The sequence below is a fragment of the Nyctereutes procyonoides genome, unplaced genomic scaffold (assembly GCF_905146905.1).
Source record: "Nyctereutes procyonoides isolate TBG_1078 unplaced genomic scaffold, NYPRO_anot_genome, whole genome shotgun sequence".
Lineage (NCBI taxonomy): Eukaryota > Metazoa > Chordata > Mammalia > Carnivora > Canidae > Nyctereutes > Nyctereutes procyonoides.
This window is the reverse complement of record NW_026575146.1, coordinates 9393523-9409460: the sequence shown is the minus strand read 5'-3', so window position 1 is coordinate 9409460 and position 15938 is coordinate 9393523. Positions and strand designations below refer to the sequence as shown.

Sequence of the window (15938 nt, the reverse complement as noted above, 5' to 3'; positions counted from 1 at the left end):
GCTTGGCAGGATAAGTATTAATTTCCTATTTCAATATGATCTTTTCAGAATTTACAAAAATGCTGCATATTTTATATACTTTGGCATCATGAATTTCTCCCAGGAAATTTCACAGGATATTGTTACTAGTGTATTCCTACCTCCTCCCACCCACTTTCCCATAGTTACTAGAAATACATCAACTTCCAGAGAAGCACTCCTACTCAGAGGTACTTTGAGAAGTTAATGGATCTTCTCACCTCCCTGACCTAAGTGTGTTGCCACATTGAGGGCTAAGTGTTCTAGATTACATCAAGTGCAGACACATTCAGTCTCCACATGCAGAGACATAAACAACTATGCTGCTCTCTCTCTCTGAATCCCACCTCACAGTTTTCCCCCTTCCCAACACTGAAGGCTCTGAGGATTGATTATAAGCCTGGACCTGCTGCTTGATTATAAGCTGCTTCTCTGCTGAACACTAGTCAGTTTGCTGGGTGTTTAAGTAACAATCAGCTTCCCAGAATCCTTTTAGCCACACCACCTTTGCAAATCCCATTGAGTTCTCTTTTATCCGGGTAGTCTACTTTTCCCAAGTAGATTTTCCTATCTAGTCTCTTTCAGTTGCAGATTGGCCCCTCTTCTTTAGATTCTTCCCTTTGCAACATTCTCTCTTTCCTTCCTCTTGCCTATGAGAATGAAAGAATGAATTAATATTTGAGTGTCTGGGTGGCTCAGTTAAGTGTCCAACTCTTGGTTTTGGCTCAGGTCATGATATCATGAGTTGTGAGATCAAGTCCTGCATTGAGCTCCACACTCAGCTTGGAATCTGCTTGAGGATTCTCTCCCTCTGCCCTTCCCCCCCATTCATGTGCACATGCACACACTCTGTCTGAAATAAATCTTAAAAAAATTGAATTAATGAGACGATGTCTCCACTTCATTACCGAACTTCTCAAATTCACAACAATAATTTGCTGGAATCCTCATCCCACTAGCCCCCTTCTTTCCACCACAACCATATTTAGTGCCCCTTTTATTCATTCACACAAGTAGTATATTGCCTCGATGCCTATCAGAGAGCATAATTTTTAAAGTGTACTCAATAAAGAGTACAGAGTTGTGTGATAGAATGGGATTCAAATTACAACCGTACAACATATTTAGTGTCCAATGTTGGGCCAACCTACTAGACATCTCTGTGGCTCTGTTTGCTCATCTATAAAATGGGCATAATAAAAAGGACAGCGCCTGGCACATAATAGGCACTAGAAAATAATAGTTTCCATTTCCCCTCATTGAATAAATGAATGTCCAACAAGTGAAAGGCATGTTATCTGAACTTTTTGTCTCTGACCGGCTCCCATGAAGCTTCAGGGCTTCTAGAAAGAGGGATCAGTTTGCTAATTGCTTATTCAGTAGCTCAAATTTTCAAGACCATTGAGTCATCCCAATACACAGTATTGCCCATAACCTTCCTCATTATGTCTTGTTTACATCTGGAACCTTGAGTGTTCCACCCTATAGTGCTGCTCAGCAGCAGTTTTCCTGAATCGGACAATTTGTGTTCTGGGTTACTAAAGCAGAACTAAAATCCTGCAGAATTTTAAAATTTACCTTCTAGAGACACAGAGACCCCTCTGACCCAATGCTCCTACCCATACCCTCACAGTGGCTGGCCTGCCCCTCTCAAGACATGAACAACTGACTAAACGGGAGGGAAGGACAATGACAAAGTCAAATATAAATCCAGTAGTTCGAACTTGAGTGGATGGAGGATTGATGGTATCAGGGACAGAATACCTAGGATGCAGAAAATGATGATGTGAATTGAGCAAATTTTGTTTTAGATTCTGAAACATTTTATCTTCTTAGCTATTAGTGGGGGAAAATAAATAGAAAACAAACAGTGAATAGAACTAACCAAAAGTCAAAATGACATTACTCCAGAGAGTAACAATGATGTTGTATATCAAATATTAAAGCATATAATTGTGTATCTTGGGAGATCTTAAGTAATTCAAATTATGTAAGGATGAAGTCAGAACGTATAACAGTACCCATTTTTGAGATTATTTACTTCAATATTTTGCTAAATTATTTTCATTTCTTTAATTAATATAGGCTTCCCCATTTAAAAATGGCATCACTCTTTGTGTACTTTATATATTCTCACATAGTTAAAAATAAAATTCTTCTATGAAATAGTTTCTGCCATTTTTTTTCTTTTCTTTAAATAATTGGTTTTCCCTAGACACAATAAAGTATTATACTACCTTGCAGCCTCACTGTTAGGAATGAAGAAAGAGGGGAAAATGCAGGAAGACCCACACATACCACAAAAATGGAGAGTATCCAAGTCCTAGAGGAATGGTAAGTGTTTTTTACCTTGTAATTGTGTCCTGTATTTGTACACCATTTACATCTACTCCATGCTCAAGTATCTCGTGTCCTGGTACCCCTCAAGATGGTCTTGTGAAATGAATGTATTCTCAGTCTGGGAGATCTTATTTTGTGATGGCAACTGCTTTTCATCAGTTTTTCTATTAACTGTGTTCAGCTATCAGCTAAAACACTGCCTGAATTTATCTTTCTCTTTCAAAAAAGGAATGAATGTTAAAATGAATTAGCCCCCGATTGTCCTAATTCTTCTCTTTTCCATGAATATTTTTTTCTGCATTTTGCTCTTTATCAGAGAGTCTAAAATACACACAAAAAGATACATAATTACCAAAGTTGGTCAGAAAGGGCACTCAGCTAGTCCCTCTTCCATTTTCCATCAGAACAGACTCTAATCAAGTATTTTCTCCAAAATGAAAATCAACTTCTCATTGTAATATCTATAGAACAAAATTAAAATACACGTAGATTACTTGTATAATTATAGGTGCTTTCTTTTTCTGCTTCCTATGAAAGTATCTTAATGTTGGTGCTTCATGGTAATTTTTCCATCTTAAAATTTTTTAAATGAATGAGGAAGTTCAGATATTTTGGAATAGTAGCATCTATTTAAAATGCTTAGTCAAAAAATAAAAAATAAAATACAAATATTTCTTTGACCAAGTGTATTTCAGGTTGGAAAATTATTTCTTTTTTTTAAAATGTTTTTATTTAAATTCCATTTAACATACAGCATAGCATTAATTTTAGGTGTACAATACAGTGATTCGACACTTTCATATATCACCCAGTGCTCACCACAAAAAGTGTACTCCTTAACCCCCATTACCTAGTCCCATTTCCCCACCCACCTCCCTTCTGGTGATCATTAGTTTGTTCTCTAGAGTTAAGAGTCTTGTTTCTTGGTTTGCCTTTCTCCTTTGTTAATTTTTATTGCTTTTATTAAATTCCATATATAAGTGAAATCATATGGTGTTTTTCTGACTTATTTCACTTAGCATAATACCCTCTAATTCTATCCATGTCATTGCTGAGTAATACTCCACTTGTGTTTGTGTGTGTGTGTGATTTATATATATAAATCATGTTTTCCTTATTCATTCATTACTTGTTTTTTTTCCCATAATTTGGCTATTGTAGATATGCCATTAATATTGGGGTGCATGTATCCCTTTGAATTAGTATTTTTGTATACTTTGGATAAATACCTACTTGTGTAATTGCTGGATCATAGGGTAGTTCTACTTTTAACTTTGAGGAGGTTGGAAAATTCTTAAATAAACCAATGGACAGGAAAGGAAGATCAGGACCAATTTACTGTGAGAATCTCCAAGCTTCTCTTTTCCGTGTCTTTGATGTATAAGCAAAGGGAGTAATAACTGGTGCTTTCTGCATGGACATAGTCACTGAAAATTTGAATATAAATATCTAGAAAGTCCTCAGTGTCATTATAAAGGCCCTGCGATTTTTAACGCTCATACGCCATTCATGTGTAATACTTCATTCATAATATTCAAATATAGTAATGATAGAGCCTAGGAAAATATGTAACAAGTACACACAATGTATTCTTATTTCAGATCTAGTGACAAATGAAAAAGTAGCTATCAGAGAAGACAAGAGAATGTGTACCTTATAGCTTTAACAGTAAAATCTACATCAAAAAATAGAAATAAATAAATAAATCTACATCAGATGCAAACAAAAAAATTCAGTTTGCCTTTCAAATTAATGCATAGGCTGTCTTTGTCAACTTGCAATACATTAAGGTCTGAACATTTCCAGGCTTCGTTACAAATTTGAGATAACCATGTGCATAGTGTACATAGCCCCTTGCTATTTGAATGCTTTGCTCTGTAACACACATTTGGGCCAAAATGAATTTTTCTTATTACCCAGAAATAACTAAGCCTCGTCTTGACACTTGCCAGATCTGGCCAAAGTAATGGGCAGTGGCCACTAGATGGCAGCAAGTAAATAGCCGTTTCTATCTTTTCTCCCCTACCTGGACTAAGAATTTTTAGGTCCAAGTTGCCTTTGATTATGGCCCAATTCTGTCTTTGCAGTCAAAATCCTACTTCAGATGAAGTCTTGTCCTGGTCTCAAAATTTTGACAAGATGATGAAGGCCCCAGCAGGAAGAAACCTTTTCAGAGAGTTTCTCCGAACAGAATACAGTGAAGAGAACCTACTTTTCTGGCTTGCTTGTGAAGACTTAAAGAAAGAGCAGAACAAAAAAGTCATTGAAGAAAAGGCCAGAATGATCTATGAAGATTACATTTCTATACTATCACCAAAAGAGGTAAAAATCTGGAAAATATTAATGTGGGCTTCCTAAGACCAAGGGTGAATCCAAAGGGACTTCTGTCTACATTGGTAATGCATGTGGCTCTGTGGAGAGGCTAGAAGACTTCCCTAGATAGATAAGTGAGATTTTATTTCGAGAATCTACCTGAACATATGTTTGAAGGCTAGGTTTCTGCACTATGCTTTGATCATTTATCTCTTGCTGAATTGTGTGTGTGGTAGGCTATTTGCTTTTCAGAACATTACAAAGCCTGTTAAGTATAATTTGCTGAATACAGTGACTCACCCTAAAGTGGACAAGAATTTACCGTGGGGCAGTGTTTCTCAAAGTGTGGTCCCAGATCTCCTGTGTGAGAATCACCTGGAGTGTTTAACAAGCACATCCTTGAGGCCTACCTAGGACTTCCGAATCTGAATTTTTGGAAATAGAGCCCAGGAATCTGGACTTTTAACAAGCTTTCCATGTGTATTACTAGTTTGAAAACCTCTATAACAGGAGATTTAAAAAAAAAAAAAAAAGATGCTTCCCATGTTTGTTGATGCTTATGATATTTTTTATAGAACTGAAGAATGGGCCTTTATGAGCCATTACTATTTTAGGGGAAAGATGGATAATAACAATTTTATTTATTTGTCTGTTTGTTTATTTATTTATTCATTTATTCATTCCAATTATCCTGTTATTCAAAGTGTGCTCTATTTTTGCCATTGCCGAAATGTACCTAATAAATAAGGAACATTTCAAGCAACCAAATTAACACTTTTCCATTAACTTAAATTTTTTTTTTTTATCCTGAGAAATGCTCCAGCTGCCAGAGTTAAAAGCAATTGATGAGGGAGGAATTAGTTGTGTAGCCAGGCCTCTGGAGTGCCGAATGACAGAGTTCCAGACATGCTTTAAAGCATTGGAATTTAGAGGTTCCTGAATCCTTCCGTTCTCCATACCACCCTCTTTTTATCTTTTGTTTCTGCGCATTTAATATCCTGACCTGCTACCTTCTGCTCCACACTCCTCTTCTGTGTGTGCAGACATTTATAGTTCTCTAGAAATAGGCTGTGCTCACTGGTGCCTCATCCAACCAGGGATGTGGCCCCAATAACTGCCTTATACTCCTCACTTTGCAATCTATAAAATGAATCCATGTCTACTTTAGCAATCTCTATGTTTGGAAGGCTATATAGACTATTTCACTTCTAATGAGGTATATCTAATTAAGCTTTAAAATTTTTTTTAAGTAATAATTACTATTGGCATTCCAGACTACTCCAGTAGTACTGTCTCTACAAAATGAAAAACCTGGAATTGGATACACAAAGATTGTTTTATTTTTTATTTCCCTCATTAATATAGAAAAAGTATTCATAGCCTCAATGCATTTATTACTGATGCCACTTTGTGGTTCTAACATCAGAAATACATTCTTCAGGTTTGTAGACTATCTGGAACCTGAGCATCTAACCAATTCTACCTGGATTTTATTAGCATATAAATTTCAGTAGTCACCCTTCAAATTTTGTATTCCGACACTGGAGAAAATACATGTCACATGAAGACAGCCCTGCCTATATAGTACTAAGAACACTGAACCAATCATTCAAGTGCATGGGATACTGGTTCTGGCTCTGCTTCAACCTGATTGTGTGGCCTGGGATAAATTAGTTCACTTCTCTAATTTGTTAGTCAATTTGTTTACAAAAATAAAAAGGGAAACAAAGAATAGTAAACCAATCCAGAATGATAGTGGTAAGGCTCCTGTGCTACTTAGTGCATTCTCTCCACCAAGTGACATGGCTAATCAGTCATGGTTCTCACTGCTATTCCCAGAATTAACCTGAGAATTTCTTTCAACACAATATTCAAAGCAGCCTCTACGAACTAATTGGAGTTGGGACCCAATTCCCATTTGGGGGCCAATCTGGCCTTTCTACCTCTGAAACTCTATTGTTCCTACTTATTCAGAATATTTTTAAACATGAATATTTGAATCATTTATAAAAATGACTAAAAATTGTCATGGATTCCATCTTTTTTTTTTTTATGGATTCCATTCTTAACTAGAACCTCATCTTTCTTCCCTAGACTCTTGTTTTATCTTAATTTGACTGAGTTTTCATGTTCCTCTTGGCTAAACAGAAAGTCTACATTCTTGAAATTATTTATATAGAGAGAACTTATTTTCTTCATGAAGCAAGTGTACTTGAAATTACATTTCATTATTTGAAGAGCATGTTTTAGGCATTTTTAATAATTTGAGCATTACGTTATAAAATATATGTTTGTAATCAGGAGACAATATAACTTCCATTTCTTGGTATAGCGTACATTTCAAGAGGGAAGGGGCCAAATTTGGGATTAAAAAAACAACTAGAAACAAAGAATAGCATTTTTCAAAAGTAAATTTTATATGTGATGTTCTCAAAGAGAAAATGGGGGTAGTAAAGAGGAATTTAAGATTAATAGCAATCTTGTTGCAAATAGCAGATACTGATGGCAGCTTATATTTGTTAAAAATTGAAAGGATAAACCCAGCAAAATAAACAACTTTTTATTAATAAAAAGTCCATTTGGGGTTACTGGCTCAGTTGGTAGAGCATGCAATGCTTGAACTAAGTTTGTGCCCCATGTTGGGTTGTAAAGATTATTTTAAAAATAAAGTCTCAAAAAAAAACTATTAAAAGCCATTACCTACTATAAACAGGATTGATCTATTGAATGAATAATTATGAATCTTGCAACAAATGTAAGACATAAGTGAAGAAAACTGTGTTCAGTTTCCTGCAAATCTCTTTAGTGACGGCATTGTCCTTATCATTGTCCTTCCTTATCATTGTTCATTGCTGGCATTGTCCTAATCCAGCCTACTACTACTTACCATCCTTATGACACTAAGCAACTCACTTTAGTGGTCTCTAGCCTCAGCCTCATTTTGTAGAATGGCATAGAAAAAGTTCAAAAACTCATTAAGTCTCTGACTTTCAGGCTCTTTCCCATGGTGATTTGATTAGTAGTAGGAGTCGTTTGCTTCTTCTGATTTCATTCTGAATTTTCAAGTTGCTATCTGGGAGGAAAAAAAACAGTAAACCTATCTAAATTCCAAAATTATCTAAAAATAATGTGTATGTGATAGACATGCAGATTCTGTGTGTGCAAGTATGTGCCTCTCCAAGCAAAATTATGTGAATTTAGCACTTTCAATGATTTAAATTAGTTTTTCTAAACAGGACTCATTTGACTGTATTCTCCTGGATTCATTTCTTTATGCATGCATATGATCATTCAAAAAATATTTGACTGTTTCCTGTGAGCCAGATACTGGCTTAGATGCTGGGAATATGTTGATGAACGAGAAAAACATTGGCCAATCTTTTACAGAGCTTACATTTTGGGAAGACAGAAATCATGTCATAAGCAAGTAACTAAAAATTGTGATAAACATGAAGGGGGTGGAGGTCAAGGGTGTTTACAATAGGGGTCGTTAGGTAGGGTCACTCTGAGAAGGTAAAATTCAAGTTGATAGAAAGTTTTGAAGACAGTGTGCTTGATCAAAAAGGTGTCATGAAACTTAAGGTTAATTATTATCATTAATAGCACTTTTGGGCTTAAACTTTGTTATTGACAAAATGGTTTCACATATATTATTACAATATAAGTCTCACAAGAATCCTTTAGCCACTAAGACAGAGGGCACCATTTTATAGCAAAGGAAATGAATGGATTCTCAGAGGTGAAACAACTGCTTTACGACAATAGAACTATATCTGAAAGAGAGAGAACACAGCCCAAGGTCTTCTGATTCCAAATCATATTACAACTGTAATATGTTGATTGGTAAGCCCATTGCCTTGCAATTTCTTCAAGACACTTCTATAGATTTCTATAAACCCATTCTTAGAGCTTGAGACAAAAAGAAATAGCAATCATAACTATATGCCTGAACTGTCTCTCAGGCAGGCAAGAGAAACATTTGAGCCCTACCAGGAATATGTTTACTGCACTTTATCCTACCAGTGATCTTTGTTCCAAGAGATAAATTCCAATAGTCTTATTTGCAATTTATAGCTATTTTCAGTAGAAAATAATCAACACAAAGTAATATGACTAAAAGTCATATTTATACACAAATTTATACACATGGTATAAATTTGTTAAAACTGATGGGAGAATCAGATATTCTTTATAAAACATTGTGAGAAAACCAAATTTAGTTAAAAAGAACATCTCCAGTGCAGAAGCTGTCATTGGTAAAATTTAATATGAACTTATAAAGGGAAAAAAAATCAGAATTTTACTTCAAAAAGAATCCTAAATAAAGCAACTTCGATAAAATTAAAAATAAAATGGAAAAATGGAGGAAAAAACATAATCACGATATCTAAAGAATTGTTTAAGGAATTAATCTGATTAATTTTAGGAGGGTTTTCCACAAGGGAAAAAGACTTCTGTTGAAAATTCATCATTTTCAGTAAAATTCTGCCCCAAATATCCACAAAGTCAAGATTTCCATTGCATCTTGATGGATAGAACAGAAATGCAGGGTCAAACGTAGTGTGCAACCTCTGGCAATGTTCACCTATTTCAATGTTTTCCTCTACTGGGTAGGAAATGTAACAAGATGAAGCAGGTGTATCACTCAGTTTGAGCCAGGTTTTCCCAAGCCACACTAGCAAGAATTCCGTCTTCATCCCCTCCACACCACCGCCACCTTTGTTGAACCTTCAGCAATCATGGCATTTTCCTCCCAACTAGTTTGTGAAGTTGCTGGTGGATATTTGTATGTTTACAAGTCACTTGCTTTTCTTCTTCCCCGGTCTCCTGCTCCCTGTGTGACTGAATGCTTCCAAGTCCCTGAGGTCTATCACAAAGTCATATGAAACTCTTAAACTTCACTTGCCACCTCTCCAACACAGCCTCTGTTTCCAGCACTGCTACAACTGCTGGGTGAATGCTGCCCAATCCGTAAGAGCTGTCTGGTGCCCCATCCCACAGGAGTACTTCTTTTTTTTTTTTTTTTTTAAATGCTGTGACTGCTGCATTGTATCCTCCCTTCCCCTACCTAGATGTGTTTATGAGGACTGTGTACTACCAGTATTCCCATTGCCCAATGGTAGGTCTTGTCTTGTGCTTTTCAACTTTCTCTTCCCTTAGGATGAGTTATTTATGGGAAACTTCTTTGTCCCTTAAGCCTTGGACCTCAGATTAGATGGGATTATGAGCCATCTGGTTGTGCTTGAATCCAATGATGACTATGGCTCAGGCCCATGCTGGGATCCACCCCCACTAATTTGTATTATAGATGTTCCACAATCTGAAGCACAAAGATGCCACCAGATGAAACTATAGATTATTATACCTGTGGGGTTTATCCTTGTTATTTGACCTCTCTACACTTCTTTTGACTGACAGCCTTTCCAAACAAGCAGATATTAAGGTAAATATTTTATGTTTTAAATAGAAATCACAAATGAGTTTTTGTTACAGGTTACTAAATGTTGGATGGTATTACTTTCTCTATGATCTTCCACCTCTGTTTTTAATTTGCAAAAAGTAAAATTATACAATGAGGACTCAAGACATTTAATAATTCAAGGTATTTTATTTCTGTCTCCAGATAACTAATATGGTTCTAGCTACAATTATACTATATTTAATTATGCTGTTATCTAAAAAATAAATGATTTTCTTTCTTTATTGCTAATGTAACATTTCCTCCTCCATTGAAACAAAAAATTTCAAGTTCAAAAGTAAGAGCAAAAACATCTACAAAAACAGTTTAATGTATTTGGTAAGATTTCATCTTACCATAACACCACTTGTCAGTATAAAATTGGCTTAAACTCCAGTGTCAAAATATTCCTGTTGAGTAGAGAGAGATAAACAATATTTTTAAATAAAAAGCTTAGAAAAAAATTCTGTATTTTTAAAATTATTTTGTACTTGATGATGACCTCAAATGGCAGTAACACAGAATAAAACCTAAATGATCCATTTCTGGAACTTTTTTTTAAGAATTCCTATAAGACAATATGTAGTTCAGCCAAGAGACTTTTAATTTTTTCTGTAATGTTGGTCTAGCTAGCCACAGAAATTTAGTCTGGATCACTATCTCCCTCCCATAGCAACCATCTCTGGGGTGGAGCAATCAAACCAATGGAATAGGGATCACAGAGCTCAAGAATCTAGCAACATCAGATGGAATATGAGCTACTTCAGTCATTAGGACTTAGACCCCAGGCTTAATCCAAACAGCAGGTGGGAAAAGAAGCCGGAACCAAAAAGGCTTTTGTGAAATGCTTATGACAAAACGTTTACCTATAAATATGAAAGGTTTGTATAGTGTTGGGTACCTCATGAGACAGATAATATGGATCACAATGCTCTAGTCCATGTTCAACAGTGAGGAATGAGACCGATCAGGACAAATTGGGGATGGCTGGCCTCTTAGGATTTGCTAGCATGTCACTTCAGAGCAGAGCTTACTTCTGTTGCCCAAGCATTCCCTTATAACTACTTATTTTTCCCCAGTTCCCTTTCCAGAAGTCCTACCAGCTTCAACAGGATCAGCATTTAGTGAGGGAAAACAAAACAAAAAGCTATCATTTGCAGAATTTTACTTATTTACGCTTTTTAAATAATACTGTACTGATTACTTGTATGGGTATTCTGAATTCCTACTTACATTTCTCCTTTCAAAGACTCCACTTCAAGCAACTGTTCTACTTACTCTTTAATACACAGAAGACATGGAGAATGCCTGCTGTGGTTTTGCTCTTCTGTACCATTTTACATTCATGGTTTCTTACTTTGACGCTGTAGGATTTGCTGGGATATAAAACCATCAGGAAATCAGCACTCAATATCATGCTAATTTTTGCCAAAGAACTACTCTCTGCTAGATTTTTACCTTATCCCATCAAGAGAGTCACCTCAGCAGTCACATAAAAGGATAAAAATTTGTATTCTGGCTAGGGATTTTCTGGTGCCTCAATGAACAGAAATGGATCAAAACCCCCTGAGTTGAATGCATAGACAAGAAAAATCCAAATGAGCCAGGATATCTGTGAACTGAATTTTTGGTTTTAAAGACAAGTTGTTTTTTGTTTCTTTTAATTTAACTTCTGAAGAAGAAAAGTATGCAAGGTTATATAGCCTTGGAAAAGGTAACCTCAAAAAAAAAAGAAAAAAGAAAAGGTAACCTCAAGATTTTAGGCAGTTGAATTTAACTCTTTGAAGTTTCTTTGAAATGTCACAAACCAGTATTTACTTAATTGAGATCTTTTGGAAAAAAAATGTTATTTAATGTATCTGCTCTTATTTCTTTTTAGGTGAGTCTCGATTCTCGAGTTAGAGAGGTGATCAATAGAAATCTGTTGGATCCTAATCCTCACATGTATGAAGATGCCCAACTTCAGATATATACCTTAATGCACAGAGATTCTTTCCCAAGGTTTTTGAACTCTCAAATTTATAAGTCCTTTGTTGAAAGTACTGCCAGCTCTACTTCTGAATCTTAATTTTCACTAAAAAAAAAAAAAAAAAAAAATCATTTTGGAGGGCTGGGATGGGAAATACAAGTAGTTAAATAACACCAGAAACTGAGTTCCTGGAGAACTCCAGTTTAGCATTCCTCAGGCTACTGTGAAAATACAACCATATGGTCTTTGTCTCCATTTTTATCAAGGTGATCCTGGTTAAGTTTGGAGAAAATACCACAAAAAACAACGAATTGCCAAATTAAGTTTGTTTTATTCAACACTCATTCTACTTGCAAGCAAACTGTATTTGTAGTCCTATGAACAGTCTCCTAGCGTATCCCCAGAGACTGCATGTGCAAAGTAAAACTGCTTCATTTGCCACGTAGCTGTTGTAATATTTAATCCAATGGCATAACTTATATCTGTATTTAAGGACTTTTGTGCAATATGGTCTTATAGAAATAATTGCCAAAAAAATTGGCTGTGGTTTGCATTTTTAAATATAATCTAAGACAGAAAAAGCCAATTTTTAAGTTGTAACAATGATATTCAACATGCTATATACTGTGTTCAGTACACTCATTTTGAAGCCAATATTTCTGTACATGGAAAAAGAGCTATTTATCTCTGTTTGTTGGGAAATCCTAATGGGGGAATTTCCTCTGGTTGTTCACTGCCAAAACTGTGGCATTTTCTTTACAGAATAGTTTGCTATGTAAACAACAAGAAGAAGAAAAGAGAAAAAAAGCACAAAACAATTTGAAGATATTCTATCTCAATGACAAATCAAAGAGTGATAATTGTTTTTAATTGTAATAGAAGAAAATCTATGTATATATCAGATGTCCAATACTGTAATTAACTTATTAAAGACTGGCTCTCCAGTTCTAAAACGGTTGTGTAAAGTATGTACTTTAGCAAGAAAAAAATTACTAAGCTCGATAACTTAGTTTTGGGATATTAAAAAAATAGGATTTAATAAAGGAATGCCTACATGTAGCATATAAAACATTTTGATGAATAGCATCTGTCCTGTGGCATATTTTCCTTGAAAGCAAAATCTAATGAAAAGCTAAGTTTTTAACCAAGTGAAGTTTTGTAAGGGTTATGAAGAAGATAATCCTCTACTTCAGACCTTAACTGTTTTCATAGTATCTTCAGAATGACTTATTTTAAAAATGTTAAAACCAAACTATTAATACTCATCCATAACTGAAAGGCAGTACAGTGCTCAAATCTTTAGCTGCCATATTATTTTTTATAAGTACTGGTAAATCTTTAAGACAGAATACTTGCCTGACATTGGCATGTACTTTTGACACTCAAGAAAACAGTATCCTATCATGCACACACACACAAGTCAGTGTCATATTTATATCAAGGTGTTACATTTGAATATTAATATCCCCTGGAGGCTATTTTTTTAACTTAATAAATATAGTATTGAGTCACCTAAAGTGAAAGTTTTAAAAATATTTATATCCACTGAGAATACTGGCCTTATATTAAGGATGATATTAAAATTATAGGTTTTTGTCATTTTTTAACTACCTCTCATTTTTTAATTTATTATACATTTTTAAAAGAAACAAGTTTGGGGTTTTCTTTTTAAAATTTATTTTACTTGAAAGGTTGGCATCGTAAGTTTCTTTTTCCATAAAACAAGACATTTCAAGAATTGTTTTTTTAAGTGAATTTGATTTTCTAATTTATATAGAATTCAGGAGATATGGTTAAAAGGGCTATTATCTATTCCCTATGCAAATATTTTAACTGTTGCAGTGTTTGACAAAATGGGATTAAAAAAAGTTTGCAGAGTAGAAAACAAAATGTTCTGTTTACACTGGCGTTGCTGACTATCCTACCATATTCAGCACTTTTAAATACATTATTTATGAAAATGTAGTTAGAATACAAGATAGAAAATATTTATAATAATTTCTTTTAACAAATGCCTGTTTTTGTCTGAAAGTGTTAGTGTGTTAAGACATACTTTATCCATGTCAATTAGATATTTACTATTTGAGTAGTTTTCAGTAATATGTTGAAAAAAAGATAGCTATGAAGATGTTTACAAAAGTCCTATTTTTTTCCAAAAGAGTGAAGAAAAACCTAAAAGAATCATCACTTCTATTGTGAAGTTCTATTGTTCCTAAATTATTTAATTTCTTCTTGATTCGAATTGAGTTTATCATGCTTCTATGATGTATACACATATATGTTGTAATATTATACTTGTTGCTATGTTTGAGGCACAATAAATTGGTGCACATGAATAGAAAATATGTAATATACTATGATACACTGCATGCATCAATCTTTTTAAATGTCTACTTTATATTCTTGTTGTTACTATAAATGATGGTGACCTGCTAGCCATAAGTTATCTTTATAAGATACTTTGGACTATTAGATGAATTGTCTGTTTGACAATACCTTTAATATTTTACCAAATGTAAAGATAAGGGCCCTTATAAAGAGTCCTAATCTCTAACCTGGGCATTTGTAGAATACAGACTTTGAAGTTAGTATATCCTTTTGAAACCTGGTTTGGAAGTTGGGCTGAGAATGATTCTAGAGCAGATTTACACATCGGATGTTGGTAACCATGTTATGGAAGCATTTCTGCGCTAAATTCCTATTTGGGGGGGGAGGGGAGGTTTCTCATTTAATTTCAAAATTAAATTGTTTAAAGTTTCTATCTAAGAGTATGTCTGTATATTTGCAACTCTACCAATTTTTAAAGTATAGTATAACTCTTTCTGTTTTAATTACAGAGCTGTAATAAACACACAAAATGCCCTCAACTGGTGTCTATGCTACCATTCCAAGAGCACAATATTTGTTATGGTAGAATTTGATTTTTCCTAGTGAATATATTCCTCCCTGGGGACAAATTAGCACTTTAGAAGGGTACATTTTGTGTTTTAGATTGTCAGGATATCTTTGTGTACTCTTAGAATCAGCTAATGCACACAGAAAGAAGATTAATGCTCTTTCTATAGTGCCTAAATTCAGAGTGTCTATCATTGAAAGAGAAGTAGAGGGTATAGATTATATATAAATATATATAACAAATTGGAGAGCCAGATTTCTTCAGAGATGGATCTTGTACATAGATCACACTAATAATGGATGGATGACACTTCTTCTTCTTTACGCTAAATAATTGTTACTATGTTACTCAATGGTAATATTGATGTTCCAACAGTGTTATAGGGCAGCTCTAAGCACAATGGGTGCACTGGCATATGAACAACAATAGCAAAACACAATTTTGATATCAACGTTATGGAGTGTAAAAATCAAGACCGTAATGTGGTCTTTTTTTTTTTTTTTTAAGACCTTAAAATATGTACATAGGATGACCAGCTCTGATATTTGGTCATGGTGCATGGGGTGTTTACTAGTGTCCTTTAATGCTGCCTAAGTTCTTACTTACAGAATGAAATGCATATCATATATTTACCTAATAGTTCAGTTTTGCAAAAGGACTATAGAAATAGGTAAATAATGTTTATATATTAGGGGCAAAAATACAATTTCACCCCATTAAGCTGACTTAAAATAACACCGGATTCTTAGTTTTGAACATATCCATTTTTTTCTATACACTTTTAACATATTGAAAAAAAAAGTCATATTGTAATTTGTTACAAGTTACATTTGCAAAAAATACAATCTATCAGATGCTTTGAGGAATAAATAAAGAAGGAAGAAATGTTAAATACAATCAGAAAACAGGAAAATAAGAACTCTTTCAATAGCTACCTAAAATTT

At 34.4% G+C, this 15938-nt stretch overlaps 1 protein-coding gene across 2 annotated transcripts in view; it reads left to right on the top strand.

Moving 5' to 3' along the window:
* RGS17 (regulator of G protein signaling 17) overlaps positions 1–12202 on the top strand; it is an 89488-nt gene extending 77286 nt beyond the window's left edge. For both annotated transcript variants that reach the window (XM_055311115.1, XM_055311114.1), the window contains exons 3-5: positions 2263–2352; positions 4446–4680; positions 12009–12202. In XM_055311115.1, the coding sequence (XP_055167090.1) occupies positions 2263–2352; positions 4446–4680; positions 12009–12197 (514 nt within the window). In that variant the 3' untranslated portion in view covers positions 12198–12202. The remainder of the gene's footprint in view (positions 1–2262; positions 2353–4445; positions 4681–12008) is intronic.
* Positions 12203–15938: the final 3736 nt, after the last annotated feature.